Consider the following 24,842-nt stretch of genomic DNA (forward strand, 5'->3'; position numbering starts at 1 on the left):
CTTTGAATATATTTAGACGTAAATTAATAAAAATATTTTAAAGATAACAAATACGGAATAGGCTAATTTAATATATTTTATAGAATTATTCACATAAATATTCGAGTTATTCGCGCTTAGTCTGAATTTAAATCTCGTAATTTCTTCCATATTTTTCACCGACGTTCTCTGCATTTTCTCAAATTCAAGGATAAATTGTACATTCAGAATGTAAATACATCGTAAATCTTCATTCTCTTCACTCGAAGAACATAATTTAAATTATATTTTAAATTTTATAAATAAAATTAAGTATATCAATCAATAAGGCCTTTCACAGGGCAAGATAAGGCCGCACCATTTACTTCTGAGGCTCCTGGTGTATTTTTAAAAAACGTATTAAGATAATAATTCCAAAAATAGTTCAAATAAATAAATTATTTTTTTGAGTTTATTACTGAATTTAATTTAAGTATCAAGGGCCTCGTGATTCCTAGAGGAATCACGAGGCCCTTCTCATTTATAAACTGCACGAACTGAACCAATATACGAATTTTTGCGTGTCTGAGGCCCTTAAAACCGCCAGGCCCTATGTAATATTCCCATTAAATATAATATAAAATTAAAATTGAGATTTTTTTTTAAATATGAGTTACGAGTTTATTGAAAAATTACACATTGTTGTCACGATTGATGACGATCTCTGTACGTCGATGTATTGCTGGATTAGACTTAAAATCTCCATCACCTTAAAAAAAAAGAAAAATTAATTAATTAATTAATTAATTAAATATACTCTAAACACAGCCATTTATTTGACTTACGTATTCGGATTTTATTTCGATGGACTGTTTTTCTTCATTAATTAACGTAAGAATCTTTTCCTTTTTCTTATTTTGGTTTTTCAAATTAGTAAAATTACTTTCCCAAATACATTCCTGCGGAAGGAATTTATTTAAATATTACTTTTATTCATATTTTCAATTAAAATAAAAGCAAAATTTTGAGGCCTATATTGTATTTGGGGCCCGAACCAAACGGTCTTGATGACTTCCACTTTATCTTAATGATAATCAAAACAGTAAATATATTTCATAGCTTTTTTTTTTTCTAGATATAAATGATTTTAATATAAAAAAAAAACACGAAAATGGAATACTTTAATCTACAAATGACTGATAGTTGTAATGATTAAATTTTATTTCCTAATATATTTAAAACTTAAATGACTTTTTAATGGACCTTAATGGAGTCGATAATGCTTGTATTGCAAAGGCATTAATGAACAGAAATCTTTTCAATATTATATCAGTTCCAGAAGAGGAAGAATGAAATGAAATCTTTAATTTATATTATTGATCTTTCGAAGAGAAGAATCAGCAAGGATCGGAAATTTACCAAGTTCTGAAAGAATCCAACTTTTAATTTTAAAGTGTGATTAGAAAAAAATGTCTTCCATTTGCTTATCAGTAAAAAAATGTTTCATCCTAAATTTACGGTAAGAAATTCTATTTTTTTCCCCCCCTCCTCCTATGAAACTTCAGGAAGACACTTACATGAGAATCGATATCCAATAAAAGAACTCCATTCTTATTAATGGCTAAAACGTGGTCTATGACTTCCAAATTTTCTTTCATCAACTGAAATTTTAGGTTATTTTATATAATTTCGTGATAAATTTCATATATGGATTTTCTATATTGAAAGACTCACCATAACAGTGAAGAAAGACGAACCGAATAGAGGCCATTTTTGAAGGATATCTGCAAAAAAATACGATTAAATTTATATGTTTTTTTTATAAAGATATTTTAAAAAATTATATAAGTTTTTACTTACCTAAACATTGCGCTTTAGCTTCGAGAGATGTTAAGATTTTTACTTCCTCCCAACATTGGCACACTTTGCTTACCCATTGCTCGAAAGAGAGTATTGATAAATATGGAAGAGTTCTGGGAAGAAGATACAGTATATCTTGACTGAAAAATTTAGTTTTATATTTTTAAAATATTAATTATTTTTAGGAAGTAAAAAGAACGAAATTCTTTCTCACTTCTTGGGTGTCTCTGAGAAATTCGATGCGCAATGAAGAAGAGCTCCTATCCTAGCAATTTCTTCCTATAATACAGAAAATAGATCAATTCTTTGATATTTTCTCATTAAAAATACTGTAATAATTGTCTAAATTATAATAATATTTATTGTCAGAATGTAGCTTTGGAAGGAAAATTTAAACAAAGTAGAAAATAAGAAAAACCTTAAGTCAGAAAAGCTATTATGGTTCTTTTTGTGTGTTAAGTGGCGCCCAAAGGTGACAGTAAATTAGAATCAATCGTGATTGATGTTGTTATTTGTAAGAGCAAAAATCATTTCTTCTAATGAATCTTTGCCAACTGCAGAAGCAACGTAAGCGGATCAATCACTCAACAATTGCATCTTTGTATAGTCTCCTTTCTAAGTGACAAGTGAGAAATAGTTTCTGCCTTTTATCTTTCGTCGATCGTTTAAAAACGCGTTTTTAAGGTCATAGGTTGCGGTAAGGAGTCTCACCTCTGTTTGTTCTCCTAGTTGTGGCCCTGATGAAAGTAAAAACAGTCCGTCCATGTAATCTGGGGCCATTTGATTATAAATTATTTCTATGTACAGATGATTATCTAATCTTACAGGATGATACCAAACGATTCTGGAGAAAAGCAGGTAGAAGACGTAATTATTTTTAGTTAATTCTGTCATAACGTCTAAAACGTATTCGTCCGATTGCAATGGCAAGGTGTAAGGATCTAGAATAAATGTAGATAATTTATAAAGAATATTATCTTTACGACAAAGTCTTGATGACAAAACTAACCTCCTTCTACGATACAATATAAGCCGAATTCTTCCATCTCGAGATCACGTCGAACGTTTAGAAAGTAGCATATTTCACGAATTATATCATGGACGGTGCTAGTGGTCCACGTGTCAACAATTAGTTTAGTACCCCCAGCGATGTAATACACTTGCTGTTTAATAATTTTATCGTTCTGGAAGATATTCTCAACCGTTATTAAGATTGAAAACATATATTTAATGCATTATTCCGACTTACCGATAAAGCAATTAATTCTTCTAAACTGGGGACGTTTTTTCTTCCTCCACACTTTAATGTTTTATGCAAATTCTTTAGACAGATGCGAGCATTTTCTAAAAATAAATAAATAAAACTTTTCTAGTATAAACTATTTAATTTAATTACTTTTTTTTTTTATAGCGTACTGACCACAGAAGTTCCTCCTCTCGTCATTAGAAACGGTTTCGAGATGGTGCATGAAATAAGGCTTTAATATATCAGAAACAGGAAAAAATGCCGTTAGTAACATCATCATTCTCCAACCTTTCAGACAACTATCTCTAAAAATTTTTCAAATAATTTAGAAAATGAAAAAAGACTGTTTACGTTTGATATAGTACTCGTTTCTTACTTATTGGGACTTTTATTGTTGGTAGTTTGCTTGATTAATTGACAGTACACTTCATCCCGAAGATCGCTCCATCTATAAGATATCTAGGAAAAAACTTCTCACTATATCTTAACCGGAGATAAGTATATCTCGTAAATATACTCACAGATAAAATTGTATAGAGGCAATCTATCTCGGTCTGATTCGTTTTCAAAGGAAAATCGCCCATATATCTCATTATACCTGAAAATAAATTTCTTAAATCTTTCAAATCAAATGATAAAAGAATAGAAAATAAAGTTATTAACTTATTTTCAAATTAGATAAAATAAAATTCTTACATTTAAAGCACTCTAGAGCCATTTTGTTATGTTCCGCAGATGGTAAGGAGAGTAAAGATTCTTCAATGGGAACCTTAAAAAAACCATAGTTTAATTTCGTTAAGGCAGAAGTAAAAATTATAAGTTTATATAAAAAAAAATCACCTCAGAATATTTAACTAAATCTACTAATTCCTTCCAAGTCCATTGGTTAGATCTTCTACCTCGACATCTTTCTCTAATTGTTTCTACCAATTTAACAGTAGAGCGTGTTGTCTCTTGTTTGTTTTTCAACTTTTCGTAACTAAAGTTGAAAAAAAAAAAATAATATTTTTAAGGAGTTTTTGATTAAAAGTAAAATGTAGGAAAGCCTCGTTAAGTAATGAAAAGGAAGAAAGGCGTAGTTTACACATTTAAACTTCTTTTGAAATTAAAGAGGGCAAATTGCAAAAATGTTTGCGGATGATCTTCCGGATTGGAATCTCTCCTTTCCAAGAATCCTTCCTGCAAATATGATATGAATTAATTTAAGAAATAGTTGAATTAAGTTGAAAATATATCTCATAATTTCATTCTTATAGTTTATTATACTAAATTACTGTATATTATTATACGAATAGTTTATAAAAATGGATTCCCAAATTAAATCTCGTTTTTAACATTGCTTGAAAAACCAGATTTAATTTGTCGACTCCTTTCTACAATGACACAAAACTGATAATATACTAATAATTATTTAGTTAATTTGATGATAATAGTGTAATTTAAAAAGGAAAAGCGTACATTCGAAAAGTACAAGATCTTTTGAGGTGTAGACCTTAGTAATTTTTAAACTCAAACACGTGTTTACGTTACTATATATACAATCCTTATTGTTTGAGTTTCTTCAGTTTAATGCCACACTCGATTTACTGCCATACTAAATCGAGATTTGACACATCTCTTTCGGAGAAGGATGAGGCACCACACTTATTTCTGGGTCCTGATCTATCTGACTTTTCTTACGCTCTTTTCCTAATTATTTTAGATGGTAATTAACTTTGATCCGATGAATTCGTAATTAACTTTGTTATAATTAATTTAAATTATAACAAAGTTAATTACGAATTCATAACACGTAGATTAAATAGAGTTTTCGATCTGTCAGTCTGGCACATTTTTTTTGAGGTTTTTATTTATTATTTGAGAAGATTTAGAATCTAATATAAAAATGATAAGATATAAATAATATTTATATAATTAGCATATAAATCAGATGCTCAATGGAAAGAAGAAAGCAAGTTGTAATCAGAAAAAGTGAATTTGATGGAGAAGCGAATCTTACATTCTTCATTAACACGATAAATGTTATAACAACCCAAGCAAGTGGGAAATATTTATTCTGTTTTCTAATGAGATTGAATTAGATTCTTTCGGGCGAGGTATCAGCTAGCAACCAGACTTTAGTTTGCTTATCACGAACGAACAAGCTTGATCAGTAATAGGATCGGACAGGAGTGAGGATGGGAAACGAAATCTCCATCTGAATTACCAATTTCCGTTTCGTGTTTATCCCCCTTCTCTACGTGCTCTGAGAGATGGTTTAGCATTTATCCCCCTCTCTACGTATGTACTAATAGGGGGTTTCCTACTTATCCCCCTTCTCATATATGCGTAACTTGTAAGAGTGATTTCGAATTTCTTCCCATCTCGTGTATAATAGAGGAGCGAGTATTCGCTGTTAATTATTTTAAAATACATTGTCTTGAAATATTAGGCCACTTTTTTTCGTAAAATAAGTCGTATACGCCGTATTTTTTAACCCATATGTTCACACGTAGTGAGTTCTAATCCGCTGGTTTATTGATTCAAGTTCATAGAGCCCTCTCTCACTTAACGCCAGAGGCACATACCTCTCTGCCACTCCCTCGCTATACCCACAGTGCGATTTACAAATAAGCCAAACAACCTATATCGTAGGGCCTCACGCTTTTAAATTCGTTATAATTTAGTGAAAAGATAAAGGCCTCTCGTATAGCTTGGGACAAGTCTAAATCCGGCTTTGACCGTACCCCTAGATTATGATAATGAATGTTATTATATTATTAAAGTAATACTATGAAATGGATCAGCATTTTTTAAAATGTAGACTGTACGTAATGGTGATTAAAATGAATTAACATAAATTTCTCGTAAGTGCTCGTAAACAATCAAGCCCCGGTATAACGCACTGCCTACAACTAGATAGATACATCACCAGCCCTGACCAGAGGGAGAAGACGTTGCTGTATCGAGGGGCCCGAACCCTTATAGGTGGCCCGAGAGCCCTTGTTTTATAGTAAATTTCTTCGTGTGTGTGAAGGAATATCGCTGTGTGGAGGAAGGAATATAGAAAATCTCCGGTTGGATCGTTGGGAAGGGANTATAACCAGAAGCGAAATGGGGTCCTGGCAGTTACAAATATATGCCCTAAACTTCTTCTAAAGTAGTGTTTCCCAAACTTTTTGCACTACCCCCCCGTTTTAGTGCATATATTCCTCGTTTCAAAGTGAATTTTTGTCCCCCTTTGCCTATCGAGGGGCCCGAACCCTTATAGGTGGCCCGAGAGCCCTTGTTTTATAGTAAATTTCTTCGTGTGTGCGAAGGAATATCGCTGTGTGGAGGAAGGAATATAGAAAATCTCCGGTTGGATCGTTGGGAAGGGACAGATGGGGACGTAACGTACATTAAAATACATAAATCTTTGCGAGTTTTTAAACTTGAAAGAAAAAGAAAAATCCGCAAAAATACTGGAGTGATTTACTCAGTTTTTAAAAGTTTTTATGGAGTTGCACAATAGAGAAGTATCTTGTCAGGTTATCTTTACCGAATGGAAGCAAAGTGACAACACCCATATTTCTAGACGGGTGTTGTCAACTTACTTCGATAGAAATTCTTCTTAATATCTTTGTAAACGATCTACAGCTGGATTACATTTTGATATCAACTGTAAACTTTAAACAAGAATCGATTTTATTTATTTTATTTTATACTAGATTTGAAATCTTTAAGCTTTATACGATACAATCTTAGATTGCGTGACCGACATTTTCTTCGTCTCAGTTTCTTTTTCTTCCTTATTATTTTTATATATCTCATAAATTAAACTTATATCACACTAATTTAATCAGCATTACTATCTTTTATTATTGCAGAGATGCAATAAATTAGCCCGTATGCAATAGTAATAAAGTAATTGCTTACCGCGTGGCCTTTCACATTAACTTTGTATAACGTATAGCGTATTCAATAAAGGTAAATATAGATCAATAGATTAAGAGCCTTATACTAATACAGAACTTGAAAGAGTGAGATGAGGCCTGTAAACGTAAGCCTCGCTCTTTACGAAAGTCATAAAAATTTATAAATAAAACCAGTAAAACGTATAAAAATAGACTTATTCGCTACTTCTTAAAGGAGAATTTAACTTATAATATTATTTTTTAAATCAGAAATATTATTTTCTCGAATTTCTATTACTGCAGATAACGTAATTACAGTATCCTAATTTCAATTGATATGTGAAAACCCGATTAAAGTGCGCGACTCCAATCACATCAACTCGCTAATGTGAGACATAAAGTAATAAAATGTGTATAAATACACAATTATAAAGAAGCAGAAAGCAATTTATCACTCCAGAAATAAAATATGAAGACGTTAAATGTAATAAAACATTCCTGGAACGAAATTCTTGAATTGTTTACGACGTCTCTTTGCCATCTGAAATTTCATTTTAAAACGTCTTCATCCTATCTTTCGCCCTACTGATGTAGGATAAAGATAGGATATTTATCAATTGTAGATATTTAAATAAATATGTAAACCTTCAAAATCGTTAGGGCCATTTGTTTCTAATCTCGTATATAAAGGCCTTAAAATTCAGTCTTTTATATATAAAAATATATGATAAGAAGTAATATAAAGTTTCTTCTGGTAAGTGACGAATAAACTTATTTTTATTGATTTTATTCGTATATTTTTATGGCTTTCGTATAGGATTTATATGTTATGTATTTGGCTCGGGATCTATTTCATCTCTCTCGGGTCCAATAGGATTTTTAACAGTTAGATAAAAATATATGATAAGAAGTAATATAAAGTTTCTTCTGGTAAGTGACGAATAAACTTATTTTTATTGATTTTATTCGTATATTTTTATGGCTTTCGTAGAGTGAAGGGGGCCCACATTTATAACTGACCCTACTCAATCTCAATTCTCTCAGGCCCAAATACAATAATCAAGATACTGTACTGTACATATCCATGGCCTTGAAGGGCAATCACGGACCCTGAGACTAAAGCTTTCTAGGCCTCTTCACCTTCTTCTAACGTGGTTTACCATACTTTTTTTCTCTCTCTTTATTTACTAGGAATTACATAAATTAATTTTCTAGAATTCACAATTTTAAATTTTATTGTACAGATTCCGGTTCGAGCCTTTATGAGGGCCCAACCCTAGAGTTACAGCTCCGGTTTCTCCTTCCTTTCGTCCATCCTGGGTGTATCTACACAATCTAACAAAACTAGGGCCCTTTCTTTGAAAGGGCCTTAGTTTAACAGTTTGTATAGGAAGGTTTAAATAATAGAAAAATTTAACTTTTTAGTTAGTTTAGGGCCTCGTTAAGTTAAACGAGGCTCTTGTTTGAGGCATGTAGTTTTAAGGATTTAAAAAAAGTTAAATTTAAAAATTAGAGTAATTTTTAGTGGAAATTTCATCGATTATAAATATTAAAAGCTCAATAATCATTTAATAAACTTGGAAGAATCAAAATTATTATTATTTTTTTCCTTGAATTTCGTTTTAAAAACAACGTGAATCTAAAAATATTCTCCCTTCTATTTTCGACTGAAATGTGTCTGTTGTGTCTGTCTATTTACTATTTGTGTATAGTTTCGTGATGTGCTGTAGCGTAAAGACTAGGGAATGAATAGAAAGCCGAGGGAGGGAGGATCCACATCATCTAAAGTTACAAATGGGACTGAGTGTTGCGGTTAAGACAAAAAGATTTTAGAAATTTGAAGCATAACTTCCACGTCTTCGAGTTTCGCCTTCCTATATTTCACAATCTTATAACCAGAAGCGAAATGGGGTCCTGGCAGTTACAAATATATGCCCTAAACTTCTTCTAAAGTAGTGTTTCCCAAACTTTTTGCACTACCCCCCGTTTTAGTGCATATATTCCTCGTTTCAAAGTGAATTTTTGTCCCCCTTTGCCTTCTAGTACCCTCTTGAGAGTCTTCTATCGCCCTCGAGGGGAAGGTAGCGCCCACTTTGGGAGCTTCTACAGTCATAAACTCAATATAACTTAAAGACAGCTCTTCATCACTTATCAAAAGAAACTTTATATCATTTTCATACTGTGATTTATTATATATAAAATTAAAGTTGGGGCCCTTCTATATCCCGGTGCCCTACCAAATGGATCATGTGTCTGAGCCTGGCTACAGCACGTTGCTAAACATATAAAATAATTAGTCTTACTCGAAATTTTTCATTATTTAAGTGTTACGTATAGGCCCTAATATAGAACCGTAAGGAGAAGTTATATAAAATCAGCTTTCTGACAGGCCCGGTTATATAAACCAGGCCCTCAGAAGATTTATTAGGCCTTAGGAAAAGATGGGAAACCGGATGAATAGGGGCCAAGCTCGACTCTATTAATAAAATTATAAAAATTAGAAATAAACTTATGTAATTACCAATGGGACGTTTATGGGGCCCAGGAAAAATTTGAATTAGGGGCCCTTGTACAGTGTTGACTTAAGACAATTTTTTTCGAGGGAATCTTCTTGGGGAGACATTTTCTTATAAAAGATTAATTTATGGCCCTCCGTTGATGAGGGCCCCAGGCAATTGCTCTGTTTTTTTGCCCGTAGGATAAGGCGCCACTGATAATTACGAGTGTATAAAGTGAGAAAAATAAGATAAACCGAGAGCATTACAACAGATGATAGAGATTCGCTAATTCTAGGGCCTCTCCTTATCTTTTCTCCGTAAGGCCTTGCTAGTTACGGGCCTATATGTTATTATAATTAATCAGTCAATCTTTATTACGAGAGGTAAGACCTCTGATAATAAAGAAAAACTATAAATTAATGGATATTTTTAAGTAGTGAACGTGTCGAAATAGTAGGCAATCACTTTCTCCCAGGCATTTTTGCGGTTTTGTTTCTAATTTTGGCATTAATATAAGACATGTTCGTTTTTTTATTTTTTTATTATTTCATTTAGTTAGAGACCAAGAAACAAATTAGAACTGGCAAAAAGACACGAATTAACTCAATTATCAAAAATAATGAGTGAGAAAAATGTATAACTACCATTTCCTTATTATTATAATTTGCTTCATTTCATATTTAATTTATAAAATCTTTTAAAATGTCTACTTGTCTTATGTTAACGCCATTAAAATATAGTTTATAGGCCCGTTAAAATCAGGCAACATCGAATATCTATTAGATTTTTATAGTTTTTATATCTAATTTAAGGCCCTAATTGTAGTCTCGTTAGTTACAGTTTACTTAGAATATTTGTATAACCACCCTTATTATGCATAGAGATTATTTATAAATCGGCGCAAGGCCTTAGCAAACTTTGTTTGTGGGCCTATTTTATATAATGCAAGTCTAATTCACAGGATATAATAGTAAATTCCGAATATCGACGAGACAGTTTCTACAAGAGCTCTTTCTCTCCCAGAAAATAATAAACTTAAAAGAGTGGGGCCCTAAACTAGCGTCTCGTAATATCGAGGCCCTAAGACGTAGCTTCGTTTAACTTAGATTATAAATGCGATTCTCGACAATCACATATTTTATGCGTTTTAGAAGACGCTAAAATGCTCGAGGCCTTAGGTAAAAGGTCATAAAAGGTTAAGAAAAAAGACCTACGCCTAAAAATCGCTACCGAGTAAAAATCATTGTAATAAGATTGATGACGCAATACACTTCTTAAGCACTTCCTGTGAAGATTGTTCATCGCTAATGTAACATTTTTGTTGTGTTGTCAACAGCTATAAAACAACTAACACAGGAGAAGTAAGTACAGAAAGAAGACACGTCACCTTTATGAGTGATTGTCTGTTAACTTGCCCTTTATTTCATCCTCTACGTTATTTTAATCCTCTTATGTCTCCTTTCAACAGTCAAAAAAGAAAAAAAAAAAACAATATAAAATAGTACGCCATTAATGCATTATAATAAATAAAATAAAAAGCACGTTTTACTAATAAAAAAAAATATAAAAAATGAAACCAATCACGCGTTTATAATTACAAATTAATAAAATAATTCGAAACTTAAACACAATTTAAAGTTAAAATAACGAAATACAGTATGGAAGGCCGAAGAAAAAAAGGAAAAAAAAAATGGCGGCTAAGAACATAGATACTTACTTGGTTTTAAATCATTTTAAAAAAAGTGTTTTTTTTTTTAATATTTTTTATTGGCTAGATTTGAAAATATTTTATTCAAAATATAAACTCGAATGTGATTCGCTGGAGGATTAAATCTTTCATCCATCACAACTAGAATAGATCGAGTCATTCATTCAGCCAGAGGATTTTGCAATTCGACAACGTGTCATTGCCAGGCAACAGACTCGTCGGATTAAAAGAAAAAATTAAATAGAATTACAACATTGTAAATTAACTCGTACGCCATTAAAAATCGGCTCGAGTCCAAAGTGGAGAATTTATAGAAAAGAAAAAAAAAAATAGTCGTAAATAATGTCTGATAAATGTCGAAAGTCATACTAATTAGTAATAATGTAAAGCAATCTACGACTAATGTATTTCGTCGAAAACATCGTTAAGATTTTGGAAACGAAATTGAATAAATAATCTTGAAGAAATTAGGAGGAAAAAAAAAAAAAAATGAATAGAAAGAACTGTAACGTACTCGAAGAAGGATTCTTCTTCTTCTTTTTATTTTTGGTTGATTTGTAATGAAGCTTGTCGCCATAAGAAAAATACTAAATGATGTAGGTTTATCCACTTTTAAATCGATATTTAATGGGTACATTTCATAGAAAAATGTCACAGAAACTTATACAAATAACATTTCCTTATTGTATACTTATCTGAATTAGAAATTTAAATAGGGAGAAAAATAAAATAAAGATTTATTAAGTGATATTTAAATTTTCTTGTAAAAATGTAATCAAATACTCGCAAATTTTTGATTTGATACTTGTGTTTATACTATAAATACATTTTTAATGAATAGATTGAGTTTTAAATATAATAATTAAAGTTTAAAATGATTAAAAAATCGGTTTTATTCATTTTATTTATACATTTTTATAAATTTATTCTTAAATCCATGAATAAAACAAGTAAAATGGCCCCCCTCTCTGTGATTTATATAAGTATAGGCCTGTTAGAGATGGCGAAAAGCTCGGGCCTCCCACATTTTTGAGGCCCCCAGTATATTAAAAAAACAAAACAACAGTAAAAGATTTGTAATATATTTTTAAATAAAATTTTACCAATAAATAAATGTAAAGGAATGAGTAATTTGTAAGAAATTCCACACAAATGTCAGCCATCTTGGCACCTATGATAAAGCCTTACATTAATAATTACTCTTAAAATGATTTCATAAAGTATTTATTTATATTGAATTTATTTTTTTCCTAGTAGAATTGAACGACTTGTGTTGAGTTATTCGCGTAACACAACGAATGTATCGAGCGTCACGTGGGAAGAACAACGTTCAATAAAACATTCACCGAACGAGAAAAACCATTCACGTGTTACCCCGTTACTACACCATAACTCGCGATTAAGAGTCTTGGACGGAAACACCCGCGTATAAGAATACAACGGGGACGAATACGGTAATCGAAACTGCATTACTTATGCACCAAAACGTTTATTCGTGTGTGTCTTCGGCATTTAACTTAATGTAGATAAAATGCTGCTATGGGATAAGAATGATATGGCGTCGTCTTTAGTGGAAAAATATATACATCTTGTGTGGAATCTGGGGAGTCGTATGAGCTTACCAAGGCACACTTGGGAATTAAAGTAACTTCTCTGCATTAAGAAGTGGCATACAGTGATTGTAAAAGTGAGCGCTGGCAATCGTGGATGAAGTCATTAGTTACAATAAATATTTTAGACTTAGTTTGATGGTACAATCAAGGGGTATAATGTTAACTAAATGTCAACGAGCTGAGTGGCTCTTGAGGCCCAAGCATATTTGAATTAAGGGGATCCACGTATAGTGTCGACTTCAGACATTTTTCTTCGAAGGAAGTTTTTTGGAGGAAATTTTCTTATAAAAGATTGTTTTGGGATTCCTGCCGGTGGGGACCCAAGGCAATTGCTCTTTTTGCCACTGAATAAGCTATTAATTATGATAGAAAAAGTTACCATTGATAAAATTGCATTGTTATAAGAGCAGCATTTCTGTTTTAATAAGCAGCTTAATGCTTATCTAACGTAATTTTTTTATTTTTTTGGCACAACAAGGTTCTTAACGTATGACTTTTATACTTAAACAATGCTTATATAATGAGCAGCGTGTCATTCTTAATCTGCATTCGCCATTGAATATATTTAATACGTGACCAGACGTTCATTTCTCAGATTTCTTATACTTTTGGCAAACACACGGAGCTAGAAGCACGATGCACAATGCAAAATACACCAGTCAATTCGAGACATTTGTTAACTTTTTGAATGGTTAATGAGTCGAGTAGCTTCTTGCATTGTTCGTTGTTCGTGATCGTACTTAATATGGATAGGTTACACAATATATTTTCTCCAAATTTTTTATCTTTAAATTCATTTCAGACATAAAAGAATGTCGATAAAAACGTAGCTTATCAGCTTTACTTAAGTACAGTCAAACCTCGATAAGACGTCACCCCGGTAAAGCGCCAACGAGTAGCTTACTGTGGACAAATATTTCCCCCGGATATTAAATATCAAATCCTTAAGTGTGTGAATTACTATATACAGTCAAACCTCGATATTACGCCTCAAAACCGACACTAAATCGACTGCAGCGCTAAACTGGGACTCTCAAAAGATGAGAATTATATATAATAATGATGTTTGCAAAGCAAAAACTATACACTTATATTAAAAAAATATATTTAAATCCGACGTAAAAACAAATAATTTTCTTAATAAATGGTGTCTATATCATATTTTCCACATAAAAAAAATAAACTTTTGGGCCTTTCTTTATCGAAAAAATCGGTGCTGTCGTAATTAAAACGGAATATAATAATATAAAATAAATGTTTTTATTAATAAGAATAAAATATTTCCTTAAACATTCATTTAAGATGATAACGGATATAGAGAATAATAACATTAAGAATATTAGGTCAACCTATAACGTAATAACTCCCGGAGACACAAAAGGTCAAGAGACATTTTGCAATTTGAAGTCAAAGGTTAAAAGGAAAAAATGAAATTTGACGGCATCATATCCGGTTGGTAAGCAATATATAATAACTATAATATATTATAAATGAAGATTAACTAAACACCTAATGATTTACTAATTGTATACAACAATAAAGTCAGCTGGAAACATGCAAATTGATATCTCCTACAAAAATTCGATCTAACTAACACGACAATTAATGATTCATTCATTTAGCCTGTAGCTTAAATACGGGACAATGGTAAAATGTGTGAAATTCTCCTCTTTAACAATAATGTGTATTTAAAAAAATAAGGTATAAAAGCATGAATTTTAGACATTTCTTTAAAAATCCACGCAAAGAAATTGTTTTTGTAAGATGGCTAAGGCGTTTTGCATCATTTACATATTGAAAGGCGATCGATTGGTGGTTCCCGGGCACGAAATTTCGGAGGTGAGACACCGTAGTGAAAACTTCATCTACAAATGGGATATTTTAATAGCATTTTCAGTATTTTATGGTCAGACTAAGAAGCCTGGAAAGAAAGGTCAAGGCCGCCTAGATGTGTTTTAATCTCAGTTCCGGTAAGAGTGTTGGTATAGTGTAGTTTCTACCGATTAAAGAATTGTCTGTTTTCATTTACAGATAATAATTGACCATAATCGAGTTTAGTAATCCATTTACACCTTTTTAACACTGTAAAAAACGAATTAATAATTAAACTCGAAGTTATATCGGGGTAACTTTAATATGTAATCTATATTCTTTTATTGGTAAATTAAGGAATAAAAAGTAAAGTCAAGAAGCTGTGTATTTCATAGAATTGCAAGGAACTATGGAAATGATTCTACGCATCGTAAAATATTTACAACATCTTAATTTTTCATCGTGCAAAACTGCCGTGCAACGATTTGAAGTGAGTTACTTGACAACTGGCACCAACGCCCGTTGCGAAGGACGGCCATAATTATTCGATAAAAATGATAGATAGGATAGAAAAAGAAAAGAATTTCGAGAATTACATCAAGTATCACAAAGAACTGAAATAAATTCAATAACACTATGCATCGTAGCATCAGTCAACTGTATCTTAGCACGTTTTTGCATTGTATTGTAAGCCAATGGTACTCTTATCAAACTTCTTTATTTCATATAACAAAGGCTACGTTTACACTTCAAAATATGTAACAATTACTCTAAAATCTTTACATACGAATAAAAAAATTTTATTCATTTTATTTTAATTAATAAAAAACTTATTTTACTGAATAATCCTTAAATGAAAAAGATACGATTAACCACCGTCGAGAATGTATATATTTTTATAATGATTGTTTAGTTTATATTGTAGTATATAAGAGACCCTTCCCTTTTATCAAATAATAATAAATTTAAATAGCCACGTTAAGCATTTTTAAGGCCTCAGCCTAATTTCTTTAGACGTATTATTACAGATATAAAAATAGCCAGCAAGAGAGATCTCTAAGGACTTTATCCTTTAAATGATTTAAATTTTCAATCAATTTAAAGAAAACTGCATCATATTTTCATACAAATTATGAATTTTCAGAAATATTTCTTACACTTTTGTACATTCATTTCAGACTGAATCACTCATTCTTATTTAGACTTAAGACTCACCATGCCTATCACCTTTATATAAATGAGGTAAGTTATTCTTGACGGGAGTCACACTGAGTGACTCCACAGGGGAGCGAGAAACTAAGAATATTTACTGTTTCAAAGTATTACTTATTCATACCACTTTAACAAACTGACAGATTTATTAATTAATTTAATATCTTCATACATATTAATTTATTTAAATATGTATAATACAATTAGTCGTTAAATAACGTACTAAAAGATGGCAATCATTGTAGGTTTTGGGCATAAACAAGTTTTTTTTTTTTTCATTCTTTCAGGTCTCGAACAGTTTTAAGTACTAGACAGGGTCCTAGACGTTATATAACATCAATTATTTTAAAATAAGGGCTTAGTATTATAGCCTATATACTATTATAGAGGCCTGGCAAATTTACGTCTTTCTAGGGCCTCGACACTAATTACAGTTTTATAATTATAATTGTAATTAATAGGAGTTTATTAGCTTTAAAATTATTTATTATTTTTAAAGTTAAATATAAGGCACGTCGGATATATTTGTCAAAGGCAAAAGATGCCAATACGAATTGAATGTCTGAGTGCCAAGTGACAGACTAAATTAAAAAAAAGGGGGTTCTCTGCGAGACGAAACTGAGTCATTTGACACAGACATCGATTTTCTTGACAGGAGTATTTTTTCTAATTATGCAATTGGAATTTTCAAGCTCTCACATTAATTTTAATGATTTAAAAGACGGAAAAATATTCATCTTAATTCGTAGAATATAAAGATGGTTTAAAACTAAGTAAAACGGTTCATTTTATATTAAATTTGCCTAATTATTATAGAAGAGAGAGTCATCGGGAATACTTTTCCCTGGTTCCATATATACAGGGCTTCCAGAATTTATATAAATTCAAGTTCCATACATTTTTATGGCTTTCGTATAGGATTTATATGTTATGTATTTGGCTCGGGATCTATTTCATCTCTCTCGGGTCCAATAGGATTTTTAACAGTTAGAAAACAATTTCATCTTTGTCTAAACTTCTCTTCTGGAGATATTACTGTTTATACTTCAGTAAAATCGATAATAAAATTATTTAAAAACCATTTACAGAACGTATTCCTTGACCCAATCTTAGTATACAACTCCCTGTTGTTGGAAGGTTCCTCTATTTTTGGAGTTTAACAGAACGAGAATTTTAATTCAAATATAATTTTTATTAAATCAGAATTATTTAAATAATAGAATTGATATCATTTTTCTTTAGCATATGGCATTAATTCAACACGAAAGTTCATTTTTATTTGGGAGTTGTCAAACGAAATCGCTGGAGGGAAGAGTTTCTCTTTATTTACATTATTAAAATAATGAGTTCTGTTTACTAGTCACGGTTATAAGAAGTTATACAATAAACAATGTACTAAATATACGAAATAATTTAATTCGTTATAAGCAATAAAGTAATTGGATAAGACGAGGCATTAGATTTTATAATGGTTAACTGACTTTTGGAACACCCTTTATATTTATATTGGCATTTAATTTTCGCATAACTTGTTATTTATATTGTTTTATATAATGCTAAGTGGGTCAATGTGAGATATAAATAGAAAATTTTGTGGACTTAAACGTTATAGGAGTCCTAGAGAAATTGCACCAATGCAGATCTATAGTGGGAAGGAATATTTTTAATAATATTATTAAATAATTCGAGATAATTACTTTAAGGATCAATTATAAAAATTATTATTATTTAAAATTAAATTAATATTATTATTATTTTAAGTAGAATGTTAGCATATGTACAGTACAAGGTGTTGGAAAAGTTTTATTATTCTTAGGCAATCCTTGATAAGTGAAACAAAGAATATAGTCTATTAGTTACTGGAGAAAGTAAGTAAACAAGAGACGGTTTGTGATAAACTAAAGACATACTTGGCAATAAGAATGATTTTCTTTGGCATTAAATTAGTGTTTATGTTATCATTTTCAGAGCTCTGAATAATATGCATCGACAAGTTGAGTACAGCACCAAGATAATATTTATCTATCGCAGAAACAATACATAATGTAATGTAAAATGCAACCGTAAAGCATACTTTTAGGGTCTTAGACTATAGAGACGAAATGAGAAAACCATAAAAATATGAATAAAATCAACAGTAAAGAGTTCATTTTTAACATTTATTTTTAAAAAATCTGTTAATTTATATAATTTTTTACATTGTGGCCCGATTTATATCTGGCGGTGGGCCAAATGGTCTATCTGGACTATGGTTCTATCTGGGTTTCAGTGACTTAATCCTTTAAGTTTTCATATTTTTATATTTATTAACTATAGAAATAAAATGATAAAAAAAAATTAATGTAAAAGCTAACATAGATTATAGATTTACTTTCGTCTTCACAAAAGGATTGCATGAAATTTCTGTTGTTTCTTGAGACATCGAAAACTTCCAGAAAAAACAGACGTGTGTATCTCGAATAATATATTTCATAATACAATCGATATAACATATATTATGTGCAGGATTATTTCAGGCATCCCATTCGACTTCTTCGGAAACATTATAGATTTAAAACAAAATACTAGTTATGAGCGGTGAGGGAGGCCCTAAGGCAAATAGGCTTTTGTGTTAATGTGGTCCTAACAGAAGCGGCCTTACATATAGACAAAACATTAAAAAAAAATGTTCATATTATTGTAGACCTAAATAAATCGTTATCCATAGGGCCTCAAAAATAAATTTTGCCTAGGATTTCGCAAATCTCAGTATCTCTTCTGGGCCCTAATTAAATGTGTTTGGATCGAGAAGCCACAGCGATTCTAGATTTAAATATCTTTCATCAATCTGATAATTCCCATTTAGAATCGCACTTTTTACATGAAATAGGCAAGATTCTTGATCTCGATTTGTAAAATATCCATCGAATTTCTAATTTAAAAATATTCAAAGTAATTATGTAAACTTACATAAGAATTATTTGGTTTAAATTCTAACAAAAACATTCTTTGCCCGGTACGTATCATTCCAGGAGTATTTTTAATTTGGTTAAAAATATACTTTCTGCAATAGAATAGGTTCTTTATTTGGTAGATAATGGTTACGATCCCTTTGTTCGGTTTTAAATTAATCCAGAAATATCGTCATTCACATGAGATGGAATTAAAGGTGGAAGAGCATCTTTTTTTTTTGTCCATTTTATTCAATTTTCTGTACAATGATCATTAGAGAATGGAGTTACATAAAAGAGACATTTCTTAATTTTCCGCTTCTTCAGAAAAATTTTTTATCGAATTCTCTCTCTTCTTCTTCTCGTAACAGAATGTCAGAGTTCAATGTCAGTGTATTTTAAGATGTATTTTTATCAATATCACCGTGCAAAGATAACAGAAACGATCAATAATATTTACTAGAATTAATTTTGTTCGAAACGAAGATGTATTCTATTAAATATCGAAAAATTAAACCCGCTTTACTTAATTTAAATTCAAAGAAAAGATGATGATCCTGCTCTTATCTCTTCGTTTATTGATTATGGATTAAGTTAAATATCATCAAGAATGATTCGGATATCAACTGATCCGGTGTATTTTGAGGCTTTCCAGTTGATTTTTTTTACTAGTTTCTTGGACAGTGTTTATAATATTGCAAGTCTTCATCGATTAAATCCTTATTTTGGATTGTCTCAGTGTTTTAAGTAAGAATTTGGATAGGATTTTAGCTGTCGATTCTACATTTAAGCATCATCTTAAATATATTGATAGAAAATGCAGTAGAAAATTCAACTTTTCTCCAAACTTCTAACAAAAGATTCATCCAAATATTTTCTTCCAACTAATATAAGGGATTTTCTCGATTTTAAAGATCATCCATCACGGTAGGGCGTTATCGACGATGAAGTGATGAGGATGATTTATGGATAATCTAAATTACACAGAAAAATTTTCTGTGTAATTTAGATTTTAAAAGTTTAATCTTCTACAAATTATAAAGATAAACGTTTAGGAATCAAACCGAATTGACAGGTAATTTTGATAGAGAAAAATCCGTGTTTTTCAAGACGATGTAGATTAAAACGAGAGGAATTTTTCTAAAAAATGACAAGAGAACAATATGCTATACTCACCATTTCGTCGGATGCGTAAGTGACAACATTACTTAGCATCGGCCCGGCCACTCATTTAGGCGAAACGTTGCCCTCCACCCACTTTTGTCCCGATGTCGGCCAACCTCGACCGTGACATCGACTCGGCCTCGAGCGGCACTCAAGGAGATACACGTATGGAACCTCCCGGAAATTGCAAAAAATGACGTCCCAAATACAGAAATGTTCCATCCGTATCCGACCCGAAGGCCGATATTAGTGTCGTTGGTACCTAACAGATGGCGACACGAAAGTTTCCATCCCCGTGGAAACTTTCTTTATTGAAGAATAAGGATAGAAAGGGATGTTTTCTAGCCAAATTCGGAGGCAAACCGTTAAGTTTGAGTGCTTTTTTAGGGAAAAAGAGGGCGAAAAAACAACAGAAAACACTTTATTGTAGACAAATACAAATATCTTTTCGGACAAATGATGAATAACGGTTGCCGCGTTTGCAACAATTTTAGTATTTACAGAGTGGATGTTGTCTCTCTCTCCTTTGGTATCTGCGTAATCTCCGTTGCCAGTCCTGCATCCATTCGATGACGACGTGGTCCGAAGCCAGACTCAATCCTCCACGTCTCTTCGCTCCCATCCATTCGTTAGCTGTAAAAGATTGGTTTAATCGTTTCCTTTTTATTTCCTACTTGTTAATTTCGGATTTAGTTTGCCGTTTACCTAAAATTAAGTAGGATTTCTGTAGTCGTAAAGGATGGCATCTGCACGCTACATCTGATGCGGATAACCAAAGATAGATGAGTCCGGGTCGTAGCTTGGTGGGGCCTGCCTTGAACACCTGTTGCACCTGGACCTCGTACCTCAGCCATTGACCAACCCCGCTTTTCGACTGAAATCGAGCTTGAAAGACTGAAAAGAAGACAAAGGCAAGTTCAGACTTAAAGCGGTCGGAGCACTAAAACGTGCGAAACTTACCGTAATCCCTCTGACAGAATTTTTTCAAGTTGACTCGTTTGACGGGGCCTCGGCACTTATCGCACTTTCCTGTATAAAAACAAACACCAATGCTCCTTCATGGTCTCAAATACCAGCGAAAAAAGGTTGTTGACGTATCTCACCTGTGTTCTTGCCAGTGTCTTTGCGGCCGATCCCCTTCGGTATCTCTGGAAAAGAAAAAAGCGGAATTTCGAGTGCCCCTAGTGATGAGGGGAAACATCAAGCAAAGCGCACGAAGGGCGGAGACCGATGTCGCTCTAAATTTAAAACAAAGGAAGAAGCCGTGCAACAGGCAGAGGTGCTCATGCAATACGTACTGATGCACGGCGCCACGGGCGATCTGCTCTGCTGGTATCCGTTGGCACACCGGTTGCAGGTGACCCCCGTCACACCGTCCTTGCAGGGACACTGGCCACTGGTCTGGTTGCATGTTTTGCCAGAAGAACCAACCGGGTGACAATCGCAGGCTGCACGGAAATTTCATTTCAATAAATTCAAGAGAAAAGAGGGCGGAAACCGGTGCAGCTTACCTCTGCAGGCTTTACGATGAGTGATGGGTTTGGAGGTGTCTCGGTAGAAGCCTTCTTTGCAGTAGTGACAATACCTGCCCGCGGTATTGTGTCGGCACCCCAGACACACGCCTCCACTGGTCCTCCCCGATAGCTTGTACAACTCCATGTTGAAGCGGCACCTCCGGGCGTGCAGGTTGCAGTCGCAGGCTGTGAGAAAACAAGGCCGTTAGTAACGATCCCCTCCGACGTAAATGGCTAAAAAGAGGACCAAGGAAAGAGATCCCGGATTAGGGGATTACCGAGGAATTTATGTCGGGATTATCACGGCCGGCCCCGAGCATTTTACATTATAAATAGACGAAAATGGTAGTTTTGGAAGTCGACAACTACAGGACTCGTGCGGTTGCATTCGAAAAGTTTTAAATATCTTCCCGACTGTTTGTTTCTCGGTAAAATGGATTACGGTTTATTTTAAAAAAGAAAAATATTAAATGTCATAGCACGTGACGATTCCCGAAGGGTAGAATATATTTTTGTCATCCCTTCGAAGAAGTAATCAAAAAACGGCTAAAGAACGGGAATGATCATTAGACTCGTTGATTCAAGTTTCCCACAAGACGTATAAAGATTGACAGTTTCGAGCATTAACGCAACAGTGCAACACGATCTATTTTCATACGAGTTGACAAGACACAAATACGTCAAAAAACTAAAATCTGCAAGGGATTCCCATTTTTCTCTTTTAACTCTCGACCGGAAAGAACATCGTCTCCAGGTGTTCCTCTTTAGCCGTGTTTACACTATAAATTTGTACAACATAAATATGGAGACAGGCAGCATTTGTTTAGAAATACTTCCGGAGCCGGCAGCGGCCAACGAAGCCATATCCATCGTTTAGAAATTTCTATTAAGAGCGAGTCGTTGGTCGTCCATCGTCGGACTCTCAAAACCGTCGAAAGACGAACGGAATCGATTGCGACCGGACCCTAGTGGGACTCTCCATCCCTCGTCGCGGTGGTAAAGCGAGGGGGAAGGGGTGGCAGGTGGTGAAACCAAATTTGGTTTCCGAGAGACACGCGAGGAAATGGCAAAAGCGATTGTAATTCAAGCGAAACCGGTGGAGGTTGGCAGAAGTTCGGGCGACTATAAATAGTATATACATGTGTCGCCAACACGTGCACAAATCTGTCCCCGTGTAACGAGGGGCCGAGACACGACGACACTCAATCGTCGACTGCGTCTGCCATGACAAATGCATCGATCGGTACCCCGCCCGAGGCGGGCCAAGAGGAGGAGCCAAGCATCGAATACGAGCCCACTATCATCATTGGCTCGGATAAAAGAAGAGGGTACTCTACTTTTCGCAGTTGGACATCTTCCGGAGCAAACACGGAATCGATACCACACATTTAAAGAAAAGAAAAAAACCGGTTATCTCTCCGATCCTTTGTTCGACATTAAATTTAGACGGGTCATCAAAAATGCTATTTATCACCGCAGAGGAGTCGATTGTGTCTGGAAAAAGGGAGCCAGGCCGTCTGCCATCTCCCTCAGACGCAAAAAAAGTTCGTCTATCGTCGATCACGTGACGGGGAGCTCATTAGGATTATCAGTAGGATCCGGCCCGACGGGTCCCGCTCCTCTCGCGCCCGTCGGTGGTGCGCTGCCAAGAAATGCCGCCGTTTATAGATGTTGGCAAGCAGACGAGGGCAGCAGATGCTCTCGGCTTTCGTCTTTTGCCTGACATGTTTGCTCGTCGTCGAACGGATCCCCGTCCATTGATTAACGAGCACCGACCGAATTAGAATTCCACAAACGGAAGGACAAATAATAATAATAAGGGGGGGGACCGTATTATTAAACCGTAAATCGATTGACAAACTGTCCTTTGTGACGTCCACAAAATCCGATTTCGTCAAACGGTTCTCGGATCCGATTTGTCACGTTTCTTTCTGGAAAGAAAATTCTCACGACGTCCGTTCTCGGGTTAGAATGGGTGTTCACCGGGGGGAAACCCAAGCCGTATATAAAAAGAAGCTGGTGTCTATGTCATAGCCGAAGGGAAATAGATGTGGAAGCGATAGGGGATCGATGTCTATTGTCTGTCGTCCGTTTTAAAAACGCGTCCGGCTTTTATCACTAATCTGATGTCTTCGACATCTGATAAGAATTACATACTGGTCGACGACGACCTCCGTCGTCAAAGGTCTCTGGCCTCCCCTTTCTTCTATCCAATTAGACTTTTCACACGACGTACCCGACGCACTCGACCCGTGCGTATCGAGCACTCCAATGGTTATCGGAACCACTCGACATCCGTCCGTTGCACTAATGAGAAACCCATTAATGGAAAGTAAATTCCACTTCACCGTGTTTAAAACCCAGAGATAAAGACAAAATGAGAATTTGACTACGTACGAAGCGACACTGATTAACGAGTTTCTTCGTTCTTTTTTAGACAGAAAAGAATCTCTTCTCTGTATACAAAATCGTATTAATCTTACGTTATTTTACGTGAATATATACAGTACTTGGAGATGACTCCAGGCCATAATTAACATGAGCAATAAATAAATTTTCTCATCGGAATGCAATCTACTTGTTATCGGATGTAATACAGAATTAAGCAATGTAAATTAAATACTTTAATTCTTCTTGGTTTTTCCGGAGCAACTCGCATCCTTCTTTTATAAACAGAAAAAAAGAATATTAATTTAATTACACTCTATAAATAAAAACTCGCATCTAATTACGATTAATAATTGAATAAAAGTTTGTTATCGCGCATTTAATTTATGTTAATCTTACAGAACGGGCTTAAAGTATGGAGAGAATAATTGGTCCTTCGTGTTTGGCATTTCCATTCCGGATAACCTACACTTAGCAACCTTGTATTAAAAATGTCCGTTCCGGATCGAGCAGAGTTTAAAAGGCCGTATACATTATTAATATATTTGCTATTATACGAAACTATCTCCCACGTTCTAGTTTGAGAACCGTTGCACTAGACTAAACAGTGAAAATGGGTGGAAAGAAAATTTACGAGGCCGATAAGAACAGAAGAGATGCCACACCTGCCGTATCATAAGTCGCATTTGTCACGTAAATCGATAAGAGGAGGCAAGTGGTTTGATAATATATCCGGAGGACCGGGAGGTGGGGATGACAATTCGATTGGGTTCGATCGGATCGATTTCGGGGGTTCCTCGCAACATCGTAAGACGTGGGATTGGACTAGCGCGGTCTTTAATATAGGAGGGGGACGTCGAAAAATAGCTGCCAGAAGTGTCGATCCCCGCAGGGACGCAGTCGTATATCCTAACAGATTAGTGCGCTCATAAAACGGCCCAGAATAGGAGCACGGCCACGTTTTATGGCACGAATATTCTAGTTGCGCAGGTGTGTCCACCTTCCATCCGTTTAACGAGGGGAATAAATTTTCGAAATTTCTCCGACCATCCCGATTCTTCCGA

At 33.8% G+C, this 24,842-nt stretch overlaps 2 protein-coding genes across 2 annotated transcripts; both read right to left on the reverse strand.

Moving 5' to 3' along the window:
* Positions 1 to 631: 631 nt before the first annotated feature.
* Positions 632 to 20,137, reverse strand: LOC111641217 (unconventional myosin-XV-like). Its single transcript, XM_023387351.1, has 16 exons — positions 19,889 to 20,137; positions 4,149 to 4,243; positions 3,905 to 4,043; positions 3,761 to 3,833; positions 3,586 to 3,662; positions 3,441 to 3,523; positions 3,239 to 3,369; positions 3,068 to 3,162; positions 2,828 to 3,002; positions 2,530 to 2,759; positions 2,033 to 2,097; positions 1,819 to 1,958; positions 1,693 to 1,742; positions 1,536 to 1,619; positions 804 to 917; positions 632 to 727 (listed from the first exon to the last, which is right to left on the reverse strand). Exons 1-16 carry the CDS (start codon positions 19,925 to 19,927, stop codon positions 632 to 634), a joined length of 1,686 nt encoding a protein of 561 aa, XP_023243119.1. The 5' UTR covers positions 19,928 to 20,137.
* Positions 20,138 to 20,281: 144 nt separating this feature from the next.
* On the reverse strand, positions 20,282 to 21,595 carry LOC111641219 (netrin-1-like; the record flags this gene model as incomplete). Its single annotated transcript, XM_023387352.1, has 6 exons — positions 20,282 to 20,509; positions 20,582 to 20,770; positions 20,837 to 20,905; positions 20,980 to 21,024; positions 21,175 to 21,324; positions 21,388 to 21,595. Coding segments are annotated over 6 exons (804 nt in total), but the record flags the coding sequence as incomplete, so codon positions are not given.
* Positions 21,596 to 24,842: the final 3,247 nt, after the last annotated feature.

The sequence above is a fragment of the Centruroides sculpturatus genome, unplaced genomic scaffold (genome assembly GCF_000671375.1).
Source record: "Centruroides sculpturatus isolate CEXI.00-Female unplaced genomic scaffold, Cexi_2.0 scaffold1515, whole genome shotgun sequence".
Classification (NCBI taxonomy): Eukaryota; Metazoa; Arthropoda; class Arachnida; order Scorpiones; family Buthidae; genus Centruroides; species Centruroides sculpturatus.

Coding starts and splice junctions, on each gene's coding strand:
- LOC111641217 (XM_023387351.1), bottom strand. CDS start 19,927: ATGCTAAGTAATGTTGTCACTTACGCATCCGACGAAATG. Junction 4,044..4,148: donor TTCAAAAGAAGTTTAAATGT/GTAAACTACGCC, acceptor TTTCAACTTTAG/TTACGAAAAGTTGAAAAACA. Junction 1,743..1,818: donor AGCTAAAGCGCAATGTTTAG/GTAAGTAAAAAC, acceptor ATTTTTTTGCAG/ATATCCTTCAAAAATGGCCT.